The 14232-nt window shown below is 42.8% G+C and overlaps 2 protein-coding genes across 2 annotated transcripts in view; one reads left to right on the forward strand and one right to left on the reverse strand.

The window, feature by feature from the left end:
* Positions 1-2528: 2528 nt before the first annotated feature.
* The window catches only part of rnf207a (ring finger protein 207a), an 88978-nt gene continuing 77274 nt past the window's right edge, over positions 2529-14232 (forward strand). The window contains 1 exon segment of the mRNA XM_034165881.1: positions 2529-2719. Coding sequence (XP_034021772.1) covers positions 2529-2719 — 191 coding nt within the window.
* On the reverse strand, positions 12045-13578 carry zpr1 (ZPR1 zinc finger). Its single transcript, XM_034165879.1, has one exon. It carries the CDS (start codon positions 13491-13493, stop codon positions 12150-12152), a length of 1344 nt encoding a protein of 447 aa, XP_034021770.1. The 5' UTR covers positions 13494-13578; the 3' UTR covers positions 12045-12149.

Below are 14232 nucleotides of genomic sequence, written 5' to 3' on the forward strand. Positions count from 1 at the left end.
TATTAGACGGTATTGCTTAAATTTTCATTGTTACGCAGATGATACCCAGCTTTATCTATCCATGAAGCCAGAGGACACACACCAATTAGCTAAACTGCAGGATTGTCTTACAGACATAAAGACATGGATGACCTCTAATTTCCTGCTTTTAAACTCAGATAAAACTGAAGTTATTGTACTTGGCCCCACAAATCTTAGAAACATGGTGTCTAACCAGATCCTTACTCTGGATGGCATTACCCTGACCTCTAGTAATACTGTGAGAAATCTTGGAGTCATTTTTGATCAGGATATGTCATTCAAAGCGCATATTAAACAAATATGTAGGACTGCTTTTTTGCATTTACGCAATATCTCTAAAATTAGAAAGGTCTTGTCTCAGAGTGATGCTGAAAAACTAATTCATGCATTTATTTCCTCTAGGCTGGACTATTGTAATTCATTATTATCAGGTTGTCCTAAAAGTTCCCTGAAAAGCCTTCAGTTAATTCAAATGCTGCAGCTAGAGTACTAACGGGGACTAGAAGGAGAGAGCATATCTCACCCATATTGGCCTCTCTTCATTGGCTTCCTGTTAATTCTAGAATACAATTTAATATTCTTCTTCTTACTTATAAGGTTTTGAATAATCAGGTCCCATCTTATCTTAGGGACCTCGTAGTACCATATCACCCCAATAGAGCGCTTCGCTCTCAGACTGCAGGCTTACTTGTAGTTCCTAGGGTTTGTAAGAGTAGAATGGGAGCCAGAGCCTTCAGCTTTCAGGCTCCTCTCCTCTGGAACCAGCTCCCAATTCGGATCAGGGAGACAGACACCCTCTCTACTTTTAAGATTAGGCTTAAAACTTTCCTTTTTGCTAAAGCTTATAGTTAGGGCTGGATCAGGTGACCCTGAACCATCCCTTAGTTATGCTGCTATAGACTTAGACTGCTGGGGGGTTCCCATGATGCACTGAGTGTTTCTTTCTCTTTTTGCTCTGTATGCACCACTCTGCATTTAATCATTAGTGATCGATCTCTGCTCCCCTCCACAGCATGTCTTTTTCCTGGTTCTCTCCCTCAGCCCCAACCAGTCCCAACAGAAGACTGCCCCTCCCTGACCCTGGTTCTGCTGGAGGTTTCTTCCTGTTAAAAGGGAGTTTTTCCTTCCCATTGTAGCCAAGTGCTTGCTCACAGGGGGTCGTTTTGACCGTTGGGGTTTTACGTAATTATTGTATGGCCTTGCCTTACAATATAAAGCGCCTTGGGGCAACTGTTTGTTGTGATTTGGCGCTATATAAATAAAATTGATTGAATTCATTGATTGAAATGTGATCTGTGGTTTGATGACACAACCATATGATACATCTCATGATGCACCGATCATCATTCCATACATATCATGATTCTGTTGAAATTCTGTTGCACCTGCATTACTGATAAAATGACCTATTCCTCCATTTCAAAAACCTTGAGTACAGGCTGCTGTGGGACACGACAACCTGTTGATTATAGTAGTAGATACCTAAATACATACACTGCTGTTCACAAGAATAATGCTGAATAATCTGTGGTGAATATTTAACTTTAAAGAAAGAAATTATTCAGAAGTGTAAACTGTAATCTGTGATGTTATCTATTTCCTATTTTCATATTTTATAACTAATTTATGGTTCTTCTGCAAGAGTTCATTATTTCTTCCACACACTTGTTGACTTTCTATGGTATTATGATGCTAATTTAAAAAATTATACGATTCAGTGCAGGCACAACAATATGATTATCACAATATGTGGTGTATCATTCCACCCCTACCTCTTTTGAAAGCCACAGGAAAAAAGGTCAAGCTCCCATCCTTTTGATAACCCAGTTTAATGTTATGTCAGTGTTGGGGGAGAATGAAGTAGTGCCTCTTTAAGGGCTGCAGAAAAGAAAAAAAAAATCACTGAGTTAGAAAGCTTTTCATTATTGCCTTCCATCAGACTGTGGGGACAATAGTCAAGCCCATATTAGAAATAGGATGAGGGTATTCAAATTCTATTGGACAGCAACATTAAACATCCCTTTGAGCACTTTGGCAGTACTTGGAGTACAGTATGTGTCTGTGCTGTCAGATGGCTGGCTTTGAGACCCCAACGGCCTACGATTGAAGAGTTTCTGCATTGCTGTCATTCCTACTGGGGGTAGCTGATAGTACCACTGAAAGGTAAGACAGTAACTCTCAACACTTGTCTCCTGCATTTCCAGTAAGTTTGTTTTGCTGGCTATAATGTTAGCGCTGGCAGTGCCGTTGGTGTTCTATATTTACCATCTGTGGATTGTGTGTTGTCTCTGAAGCTCCGGGCATTGACTCCACGATTGACGAGGTAAGAGAAATACAAATATCTTTTTTGGTTCAGGCTGATTTGATGGGGGTATTCCACATTTTGCTACATATTCACTAAATGTAGTCGTAAATACCGTAGCACATATTTATATGGCGATGACGTTTAAGAACTCGCTTGAGTGATGGTGTTGCAGAGTGTCGTAATTCATTAACTTCACTTACAGATGGCAGGAGGGATCTTCACACATTTGGATAACCTCTGCAATGTGGATTGTACGAATGTCCACCCTCTAGTGTGTCACCTGTGCCATGAACAGTATCAGTCCCCGTGTCTGTTGGATTGCTACCACATCTTCTGTGCTCGCTGCCTACGAGGCCGGAACAGTGACAGCCGCCTTGTCTGCCCCCTCTGCGGGTAAGAGACAGAACCACGAATCTCATCATCACCAGTTGGATTAGCAAGAAGCCCATGAGGGTAAAGGAAGGTCAGGTCTGGGAGTATACGCTGGTGCCCTGCATCTCCATATTCATGACACTACTGTACCACCTTGGACCAACTGGACCATCCTCACCTCACAAAATTAACTGTCTGTATGTATGTTAGCATCCCTTTGGCCTTCTCCAACCCCTGGAGGCCTCAACACTGAAGCACCTATGGTTTGGATCATGCCCAAAGTTATGCACCACATGGCCAAAACAATTCTTTCCAGTGGTACCAAAGAATCCTTCAAAGAGACATAGGACCAAAAATATGTACTTGTAGTTGTTGTCTTTAGATCACTGGTTAGTATCATCTCACAATACATTAAGACAGAAAGCACCAGGACCACCAAAACTTGAACCTTAAACCTCCTGAACAGGTACTGACATCACCAAACACCTCTGTCCAGCAACCTGATTACTCCATTAGCCCTTCAAGAAAGACCTTATGGAGACATTTCCTTTGCCATTCATTTCCAAAAGATAAGCACAAACAAGTTGTCCTTCAAGTCATTGTTGTAGAATTATTAAACATGCTGACACAATCTGCTTGCAGGTTTTTCATTAGTTTGAACTTTCAAAGCAAAGATCTTGGTTTCTCATATTCATGTGGGGCTTCAGTGTCTTCAGACTCCTGGTGCTTCCAGTCTTACTGGTTGTGAGACCTGGATCCTAACCAGTTACCTAAGACCTCCTGTGTATGATCCAGCACACAGGTGCCTCAGCTCTGAGGAGCTCAGCAAGTGGAAAAGGCCAAGTGGATCACCTGGCTGCTGGGATTACAAGAGAACTCGGTCCGATGTGAACTCAGGCCCAGGTGTGAACGGGGCCCGGGGCTAACTGACCCCTAACTCAGGCTGAGGTCTCCCGGGGGCCCAGTTTTCTTGTTACTAGCTGCAGTACTTAGCAATGTTTGGAATATATATACTGGTTTGCCCTATAGGTGGTTGCCAGTCTGGTATCTGGGAGGTTCTGCAGGATGGTGGATGTGGTGACACAGCACCAGCACATGCTGCTAGATTTGACGATGTGGGGGGTCAGTGTAAGGACCTAATATTTTTGGGCGAACTACCATGTAACATCCAGCTGATTAGGTATTAGTTAATGACTGTTCTTCCGAGCATACATAGTTGTCTTATTGAACTACAATCAATAACTAAAATATCTTCTTCTTTGTCTTTCGGCTGTTCCCGTTAGGGGTCGCCACAGCAGATCAATCGTTTCCATCTCACCCTGCCCTCTGTATCTTCCTCTGTCATACCAACCACCTGCATGTCCTCTCTCAGCACATCCATGAACCTCCTCTTTGGTCTCCCTCTTCTCCTCCTGCCTGGTGGCTCCATCCTCAGCATCCTTCTCCCTATATACCCTGGGTCCCTCCTCTGCACATGTCCAAACCATCTCAATCTCGCCTCTCTGACTTTGTCTCCAAACCGTCCCACCTGAGCTGTCCCTCTGATATGTTCATTCCTAATCTTGTCCATTCTTGTCACTCCCAAAGAGAATCTCAACATCTTCAGCTCTGCCACCTCCAGCTCTGCCTCCTGTCTTTTTGTTAGTGCCACTGTCTCTAAACCATACAACCTAGCTGGTCTCACTACTGTTTGTAACTTTCCCCTTCACTCTTGCTGATATTCTTCGGTCACAAATCACTCCTGCCACCTTTCTCCCCCACTCCACCCTGTCTGCACTCTCTTCTTCACCTCTCTACCACACTCTCCATTACTTTGAACAGTTGACCCCAAATATTTAAACTCATCTACATTCACCACTTCTACTCCTTGTAACTGCACTATTCCACTGGGCTCCCTCTCATTCACACACATGTACTCAGTCTTGCTTCTACTGACTTTCATTCCCCTTCTCTCCAAAGCATATCTCCACTTCTCCAGACTAGACTCAACTTGCTCTCTACTTTCACTACAGATCACAATGTCATCTGCAAACATCATAATCCATGGGGACTCCTGTCTGATCTCATCTGTCAACCTGTCCATCACCACTGCAAACAAGAAAGGACTCAGAGCTGATCCTTGGTGTAATCCCACCTCCACCTTGAATGAGTCTGTCATTCCGACTGCGCATCTCACTGCTGTCACACTATTTTTGTACATGTCCTGCACTACCCTAACATACTTCTCTGCCAATCCAGACTTCATCATACAATGCCACAACTCTTCTCTTGGCACCCTATCATAAGCTTTTTCTAAGTCCACAAACACACAATGTAACTCTTTCTGTCCTTCTCTGTACTTTTCCAACAGTATTCTCAGAGCAAACATTGCATCTGTAGTGCTCTTTCTTGGCATGAAACCATATGCTGCTCACAGATCTTCACCTGTTTTCTAAGCCTAGCTTCTACTACTCTTTCCCATAACTTCATGCTGTGGCTGATCAGCTTTATGCCTCTGTAGTTACTGCAGCTCTGCACATCACCCTTGTTCTTGAAAATAGGAACCAGCACACTTCATCTCCACTCCTCAGGCATCCTCTCACTTTCCAAGATTTTATTAAACAATCTGGTTAGAAACTCTACTGCCATCTCTCCTAGACATTTCCATGCCTCCATTGGAATGTCATCTGGACCAACTGCCTTTCCACTCTTCATCCTCTTCATAGCAACCCTCACTTCTTCCTTGCTAATCTCTTTTACTTCCTGATTTACTCTCACATCATCCAGCCTTTTCTCTCGCTCATTTTCTTTATTCATCAACTCTTCAAAATATTCCCTCCACCTTCTCAGCACACACTCCTCACTTGTCAGCACATTACCATGTGCATCTTTTACCAACAAGTCCTTTTCTCCTTCCTTACTATTCAACTTCTTGTACAGCTTGCAATATGCCTTTTCCTTTGCTTTTGCCACTTCTCTTCTCGCCTTACGCCGCATCTCCTTGTACTCCTGTCTACTTTCTTCATCTCTCCGACTATCCCAAAACTTTTTCGCCAACCTCTTTCTCCTTATGCTTTCCTGGACCTCTTCATTCCACCACCAAGTCTCCTTGTCTTCCTTCCACTGTCCAGATGTCATACCCAGTACTGCCCTAGCTGTCTCCCTCACCACATCTGCAGTACTTTTCCAGTTGTCCAAAATTGCTTCCTCTCCAACTAGTGCTTCTCTCACCTGCTCGCTAAATTTCACACAACAGTCTTCCTCCTTCAGCTTCCACCATCTGATCCTTTGTTGAGCTCTCACTCTCTTCTTCTTCTTTACCTCTAAAGTCATCCTACAAACAACCATCCTATGTTGTCTAGTGACACTCTCTCCTGCTACCACCTTACAGTCTGTGATTTCTTTTAGCTTGTATCTCCTATAAAGAATGTAGTCCACCTGTGTGCACCTTCCTCCACTCTTATATGTTACCCTGTGCTCCTCCCTTTTCTTAAAGTAGGTATTCACCACAGCCATTTCCATCCTTTTTGCAAAATCAGCTACCATCTGTCCTTCCCCATTCCTATCCTTGATACCATATCTACCCATTACTTCCTCATCACCTCTGTTCCCTTTACCAACATGCCCATTGAAGTCTGCTCCTATCACCACTCTTTCATACTTGGGCACACTCTCCACCACCTCATCTAACACACTCCAGAAATCTTCTTTCTCCTTCATCTCACAACCAACCTGTGGGGCATATGCACTGATGATATTCATCATCACCCCTTCAATTTCCAACTTCACACTCATCACCCTGTCAGACACTCGCTTAACCTCCAACACACTTTTAACATACTCTTCCTTTAAAATGACCCCAACACCATTTCTCTTCCTGTCCTCACCATGGTACAACAACTTGTACCCACGCTGATGCTCCTGCTCTTACTTCCCTTCCACGTGGTCTCTTGCACACACAATATGTCTACCTTTCTCCTCTCCATCATATCAGCCAGCTCTCTCCCTTTACCAGTCATACTACCAACATTCAAAGTCCCCATTCTCATTTCCACCCTTCTAGTTTTCTTCTTCTCCCGCTGTTCGTGGCAACGTTTTCCTCCTCTTCTTCGTCGTCTTTGCCCAGCAGTTGCTAAATTTCCACCGGCACCCTGTTGGGCAATAGCACTGGTGGCGGACGTTGTTAACCCGGGCTGCAACCGATCCGGTATGGGAATTCGATTCTGAGTCTGCATAGTTGGGTTGGCTTGTTTTACGCCGGATGCCCTTCCTGACGCAACCCTCCTCATTTATCCGGGCTTTGGGACCGGCACTCAGAATGTACTGGCTGCACACCCCATGTGACTGAGTTCAATAACTAAAATATGAGACAAAATATAGATCAAAAGGGCTTTTAAATGTTAAAATCAAATGTCCACTAAATCCGCAATGGGGATCAGATGCGACTCAAACTTTGCCAGTTGATAAAGGATATCCTACACAACACTCTCAAATATGTAAGAAATTTGATCTTTTTTGACAGACGTTTTAAATTTTGAAAATTTGTTCAATATTAAAGATAGGGATTGTTCCAATTTTCCAAGATTTTTCTGACTTTGACCTTTGACCCGTTAGGGTGTGCAGGGTATTTAATACTGCAATTATAAGGCTGTTAAAGTTAATAATATTGGGACATAACAATCATCTGCTACAAGTATAAGCAGCAGGATCATCTATCCCACAGCTCTTGAAATGGAGCAATATCGCCACCCGGTGGACATTTATTGTACATGCAATTGAATTTAACCAAGCTCTGGTTCATACACTCAACAAAAATATAAATGCAACACTTTTGGTTTTTGTATGAGATGAACTCAAAGATCTAAAACTTTTTCCACATGCACAATATCACCATTTCCCTCAAATATTGTTCACAAACCAGTCTAAATCTGTGATAGTGAGCACTTTGCTGAGATAATCCATCCCACCTCACAGGTGTGCCATACCAAGATGTTGATTAGACACCATGATTAGTGCACAGGTGTGCCTTAGACTGTCCACAATAAAAGGCCACTCTGAAAGGTGCAGTTTTGTTTTATTGGGGGGGATACCAGTCAGTATCTGGTGTGACCACCATTTGCCTCATGCAGTGCAACACATCTCCTTCGTATAGAGTTGATCAGGTTGTCAATTGTGGCCTGTGGAATGTTGGTCCACTCCTCTTCAATGGCTGTACGAAGTTGGTGGATATTGGCAGGAACTGGTACACGCTGTCGTATACGCCGGTCCAAAGCATCCAAACATGCTCAATGGGTGACATGTCCCGGTGAGTATGCCGGCCATGCAAGAACTGGGGACATTTTCAGCTTCCAAGAATTGTGTACAGATCCTTGCAACATGGGGCCGTGCATTATCCTGCTGCAACATGAGGTGATGTTCTTGGATGTATGGCACAAACAATGGGCCTCAGGATCTCGTCACGGTATCTCTGTGCATTCAAAATGCCAATCATTAAAATGCACTAGTGTTCTTCGTCCATAACAGACGCCTGCCCATACCATAACCCCACCGCCACCATGGGGCCACTCGCTCGGACAACATTGACATCAGAAAACCGCTCACCCACACGACGCCACACACGCTGTCTGCCATCTGCCCTGGACAGTGTGAACCGGGATTCATCCGTGAAGACAACACCTCTCCAACGTGCCAAACGCCAGCAAATGTGAGCATTTGTCCACTCAAGTCGGTTACGACGACGAATGGAGTCAGGTTGAGACCCGATGAGGACGGCAAGCATGCAGATGAGCTTCCCTGAGACGGTTTCTGACAGTTTGTGCAGAAATTCTTTGGTTATGCAAACCGATTGTTTCAGCAGCTGTCCGAGTGGCTGGTCTCAAACGATCATGGAGGTGAACATGCTGGATGTGGAGGTCCTGGGCTGGTGTGGTTACACGTGGTCTGCGGTTGTGAGGCTGGTTGGATGTACTGCCAAATTCTCTGAAACGTCTTTGGAGATGGCTTATGGTAGAGAAATAAACATTCAATACACGAGCAACAGCTCTGGTTGACATTCCTGCTGTCAGCATACCAATTGCACGCTCCCTCAAATCTTGCGACATCTGTGGCATTGTGCTGTGTGATAAACTGCACCTTTCAGAGTGGCCTTTTATTGTGGGCAGTCTAAGGCACACCTGTGCACTAATCATGGTGTCTAATCAGCATCTTGATATGGCACACCTGTGAGGTGGGATGGATTATCTCAGCAAAGGAGAAGTGCTCACTATCACAGATTTAGACTGGTTTGTGAACAATATTTGAGGTAAATGGTGATATTGTGTATGTGGAAAAAGTTTTACATCTTTGAGTTCATCTCATACAAAATGGGAGCAAAACCAAAAGTGTTGCGTTTATATTTTTGTTGAGTGTATTTGTGAGATTCTGATGCAGAAAGGAAAATAAGTGATACTATGTACCACCACACAAAATTATACATCCATCATTATAAAGGCTTTAAAAAAACCAAAAACATTATGTCACTAGTGACCCTGACCCCTGACGTTTGGCACCCTGGGCACAGCTATGCCACAAGCTGCCCGTGGTCGCAACAGATATATGGAGAACTGGGCAGGAGCAGTCTTAATCCAGGTATATTCTGTTTAGGGGGGACGTGTGCTAACTACTTGTACCTTTGTGCTGCCCAAAACCTCATCTTGTAACAATCAAAATGATAGACGTGTGTAAAAACACAAACTTCTGCCACAGCTGATTAAATTTATAGCAAAATATGATTTGCCTTTTGCACGTCCTTTGTTGATCAACATTTACACCCAGTCCCCCTACCAGCCCTTTTTGGGCAGTGTTCAATGGGATTTTGTTCCACATAAGCCGATCACTCGCCTGCTGTGGATCATGAAGACGATTTGAGCAGAATCCCATTAGTTTCAGAGAATATCAGTTTTACCCTGCCATGCTTATAGCAGTGGCGGTGACCCGTTGCTGACCGGGTATCCGTGTTGGGGACATGTGAGTGGCTGGAGCAGCTGCAGCATCATCCCAGTCTCTGATTTAGCTCTTGGCCTCAACACTTAACACGGCCCGTTTTTACAGTCACATAGCAAACAATGCCTCCTGGCATTTGGCACCAATCAAACCCAGTCACACGATAGCAATCCATTTCAGCCCCTATTAAGGAAGACCGTAGTGAACAGTCACCTTCACGTCTGCAGTGTCAACTTTCTTAGTTAAGTACAGAACAATACCTACACACCGACCACAAAAGAATCAGATGGGTTTTTTTTTTTTAAACTGAGCTCAGATTTTGACTCTATTTTTCATTCACCTCATCTTTAATGAAGAATTCAGCAAATCAAAGGTTTGGATGATTTGATATGTTTCAGATGTACAAGTATTTGGATGAAAGAGTTTCTCGTAGATGTTTTTCAGGCCCAGTGGTACTCACTGATTTACTCATCTACTATTAGTAATTACAATATTGTTCTTAAAATTGGATAAAACCTGCACAGAAGAGCTTGGACATTTGAATCACTCATGGCATCCAAATGAAGCAAAACAGCCTCACTTACAAACCAAACAGCTACAGCAAATGTGGACGATAACAGCAGCTGGCACTTCTGCATGTGGAACCTTTTTCTGCTTTAATGATGCATATTATTCATTTATATCTGTTCACATTAATGATCTGTTCATCATGCAGCAGCCATCCTGAAAAATCAGGAAAAATACAACAAAGAGCAAAATCAATAATACAGCATTGCATTTGAAGCTCTGACCTTCCACAGAAGCCCGTATCTGCACTGGGTGTTATATGATGCTGCATATTTCAGGGCAGAGGACAAATTTGGTTTCTTGCATGGCAGACACAACTTCATGGTGGAGTGAAACAGAGAAGGACTTTCATATAAAGAAATGGATCATGTCGAGTTCCTGATGTGCATTCCTGCAAACAGTAGCTCAAATTTCAAATTCTTTTTAAGAAAATACTTCCCTGCTCTGCACCATCATGCCAATGTGATGAAGCAAAATACAGAACTTGCTGTTTTCCCCACTTTCTCCAATCACATCCACAGAAGCCTTCAATTACATCAGTTAACATGTGCAGCTTGGTGGCTTCCCTCATCTCACCCACTTTTACAGAACTGACTTCAGATTTACCATACAGCACTATATAATTTGTACTTCTTTCAGATCCTTGTAAATGAAGTCCCCAGACATATTCAGTGACTTGGACACGTTCTTGTATCCACCCCCCGATGTGTCTGGGGAAAAAAACAAACAAAAAACTGGCTGGAGTGTTTATGTTGTATTAAAAGGGTGCCATTGCGTATGGAATCCATCAATCTGGCTTTGATATTATTTAATTTATAACTAGTCATTGAGATTTTTTTTTCAAGCTGGAGTTTAAAGAAGATAATTTTAGAAAAGAAATAAAATTACTCCTCAGAGGGAGTTTTTCCTTACCACTGTTGCTCTGGGGGTTAGTAAGGTTAGACCTTACTTCTGTGAAGCGCCTTGAGGCAACTCTGTTGTGATTTGGCGCTATATAAATGAAAATAAATTGAAATTGAAAAATGACTTTTAATCAATTTATAATTAAGGAATAGAGGGATTAATAAATAATACACTAATAAATTATTTTATATAATTGATTTTTATAAAAATGAAATAGTTTTACAATAAAGAAGCCTCAATTACTACCCCCCCCCCCCCACACAAAAAAAAAAGGTTTCAAGAAATTTAAATGTGTAAAACCCCAGGAAAGTGAATACCATTTTGTACATATTTTATCTTTATTCTGACTGGAAAGGTTGCCAATTGTGGGAACTAGTGCACATTATTTATGTCATATGTAGGAGATTAAAAAAACAAAACCCACACCTATTCGTGATATGAGATTAATTACGTCATTTATTCCAACTGCATCTTCATGTTTTTAGCACTATAACCACCTGCTGATTCTGCACTTTTATCCACTTCTACTGTCACTTTTTGTGCTTTATTACATGCACATCTGTGCAATAATGTTACTATATGTATATTGACTTGCATTCTATTTTTACAGTCTGTTCACGCCACAATTTATGCATTGACCAGCAAACACTGCAATATATTTTAGTCATCTTTCCTTAATGTATTTTGTTTTTCTTACTGGTGTATTACTTTTGCTGCTGCAACAAGTGATTTTCCCTTTTGTGGGATCAAGAAAGTTTATCTTATTTATGGGAGACAAGAAAACTGTTTGGGGAAAGACTGCCATCTTCTGGAATTACACAAGAATGCAATAAGTAGAGTTCACAGGGGAACTGCTTATTTTTTATTTTGCCTGTACTTTGACATAAATCAGGATTTATTTCACCAATTCGGCGTTTTGTTGCAATTAGTGTGTAAATTTGAAGAAAAAAAAAAGGCAGAAAATACTGTAATCAATTGCATCAATAATAAAAAACAAAACATTTGTTGGGGTCGTAGTAACTCAGCTTCCATCTTCATACCCCTCGGTCTTCATGTCATTCAGTCCCAGCTCCTCGTTTTGCTCAAACGTGCGCGTATACTTCTCAATCTTCATCTCTGGATCTGGCTCGGGGGCGTACACGTTCTGCAGGTAGCTGTTCCCGGCTGGGTCATCGAGAATCATGTGGATATGAATTTCTCCGGCAATAATCGTATCCAGCTTGTCCCCGAATGCCTTTAGTTTGTCCACCTGGTCCGCAGTGCTGCTGTCACCACAGACAAAGGGGTTCTTGGAGACGATCAGGTCTTTGATGTCTTTCAGGAGTCCTTCCAGTGTGGTGAACTTTCCGCCCACAGCTCCCATCCCCATCTCAAAATCCAGCTCCGGGATGGCGACGGAGCAGGTCTCCGACTTCAGTACGTCTCGCGTCATGTCCGAAGGGTCGGTGAGGTGCAGGGTGATCCTGGTACCCATCTCCTCCGTTGCGCCTCCTGATTTCACTTCATTGGTGCGATGGCCACAGGCGTCACAGGTGGTGGCCATGATGATGACCTCCTTGAAGTGAGGGATGTTGACCAGCTTCATGTTGGTTGAGCACGGCGCGTTGCATTCTGGACAGTTGGTCTTGAATGCCAAAATCTCCTCTCTCATGGCGTCCAGGTCATTGGCATGTGGTTCTTCTTCCACGTCGCTCTCCTCATCATCATCTGCCTTGATCCCCAGCTGAACATCCTGCTGATGGGTCCGCTTGAACCTGATCACAGTCAGAGCCTCGTCCTTTTGAGGGGCTGACGGGTTTTCCACAAAACTGTTCCCGGACGGATCCTCAATCTCCAGCGTGAATTCATTTTCTAAGTCTTTTAGCTTCTGCAGCTTCTGGATGAACTCGTCAATCTTCTCAGCGACTCCAGGATCGGTTGCCCTCCTGACAGGTTGGTCCTGCTCCAAACCTGCGGCCGCTCGGTCCAGCAGACCCTCGATGGTAGACAGGGACCCTTTCTGGGTGAAGGCAGGGATTTCAAAGTCCAACTCGGGGATCCTGGCGGTGGCACAATCGGCTTTCACCACCTCCCGGTTCAAATCCCGTTTGGACCTGACTTGGAGGGTGTAACGAACCCCCTGGTCCTGGATCCGGCCGGCGGACTGGATCTCGGTGTTGGACCAGCCGCAGTGAACGCAGCTGAAGGAGCCGACGATGACTTCTTTGAAGAAGGGAATTTTGGTGAGGAGCAGCCGCGTGGTTCCGTTCTGGTAGCAGTTCATACACAAACTGTCGATCTCAGTGGGCTGCAGGTCTTCATCGTCAGCGCTAATCTCTCTAAAAACGCCTCCACCCCGCACGGCTTCCTCCGAGATAGCGGACATTTCCACACTTTAATGTGTTCCAACTGCTCGAGCAGTGTTTTCAACAGCTGTCAAGTCTTGACGTGTGTTCTTTCGTCTCCAAACAAACACGTTTCACACACGTTTCCTTGTTTTTTTTTTTTTTTTTTCCTCCTCCCAGTTTTTCTTCTTTTTCTACGTCGTCCGGCTTCCAGTTTTGACCGCATTATACCGCCACCTTCTGACGGGGTGCCGTTTCTAAGATCAGAAAAGCGTTTCTTCTTTTCTAAGGTTCAAATAGAAATTAAATACAAATGTAAATATTAACTACTGATTGATTGATTGAATTATTTGGCGAAATACATGACGTGATTTATCAATGACAAATATACATAAATGTAGTTGACACTTGGACTTATTTCCATCATGGTCTCCATGACAACACAGATAAACAAAAGACAGAAATTACTTAAAAATGGCTACAACACCATCCACATACACAAATTAATAAAATACACAATTATTATGATCTTCTGACAAAACCTGACATAAGAAATTTTTTGACCTCTTGAACTATAAATTAAAAATATGAATCAAATATCAATCAAAAAATATAAATCAAATAAATGTAAATATAGTTTATAAATATAAATGCTAAATATAAATATGTTTATACATGCTATTTTATTATATTGACAAATGTAAATATATTAATATTTAACAATTATATTTATCATTTCTATTTCATATTTACTTTATATTTAAATCTCAGAAATTGTGT

The sequence above is a fragment of the Thalassophryne amazonica genome, chromosome 3 (genome assembly GCF_902500255.1).
Source record: "Thalassophryne amazonica chromosome 3, fThaAma1.1, whole genome shotgun sequence".
NCBI classification, from domain to species: Eukaryota; Metazoa; Chordata; class Actinopteri; order Batrachoidiformes; family Batrachoididae; genus Thalassophryne; species Thalassophryne amazonica.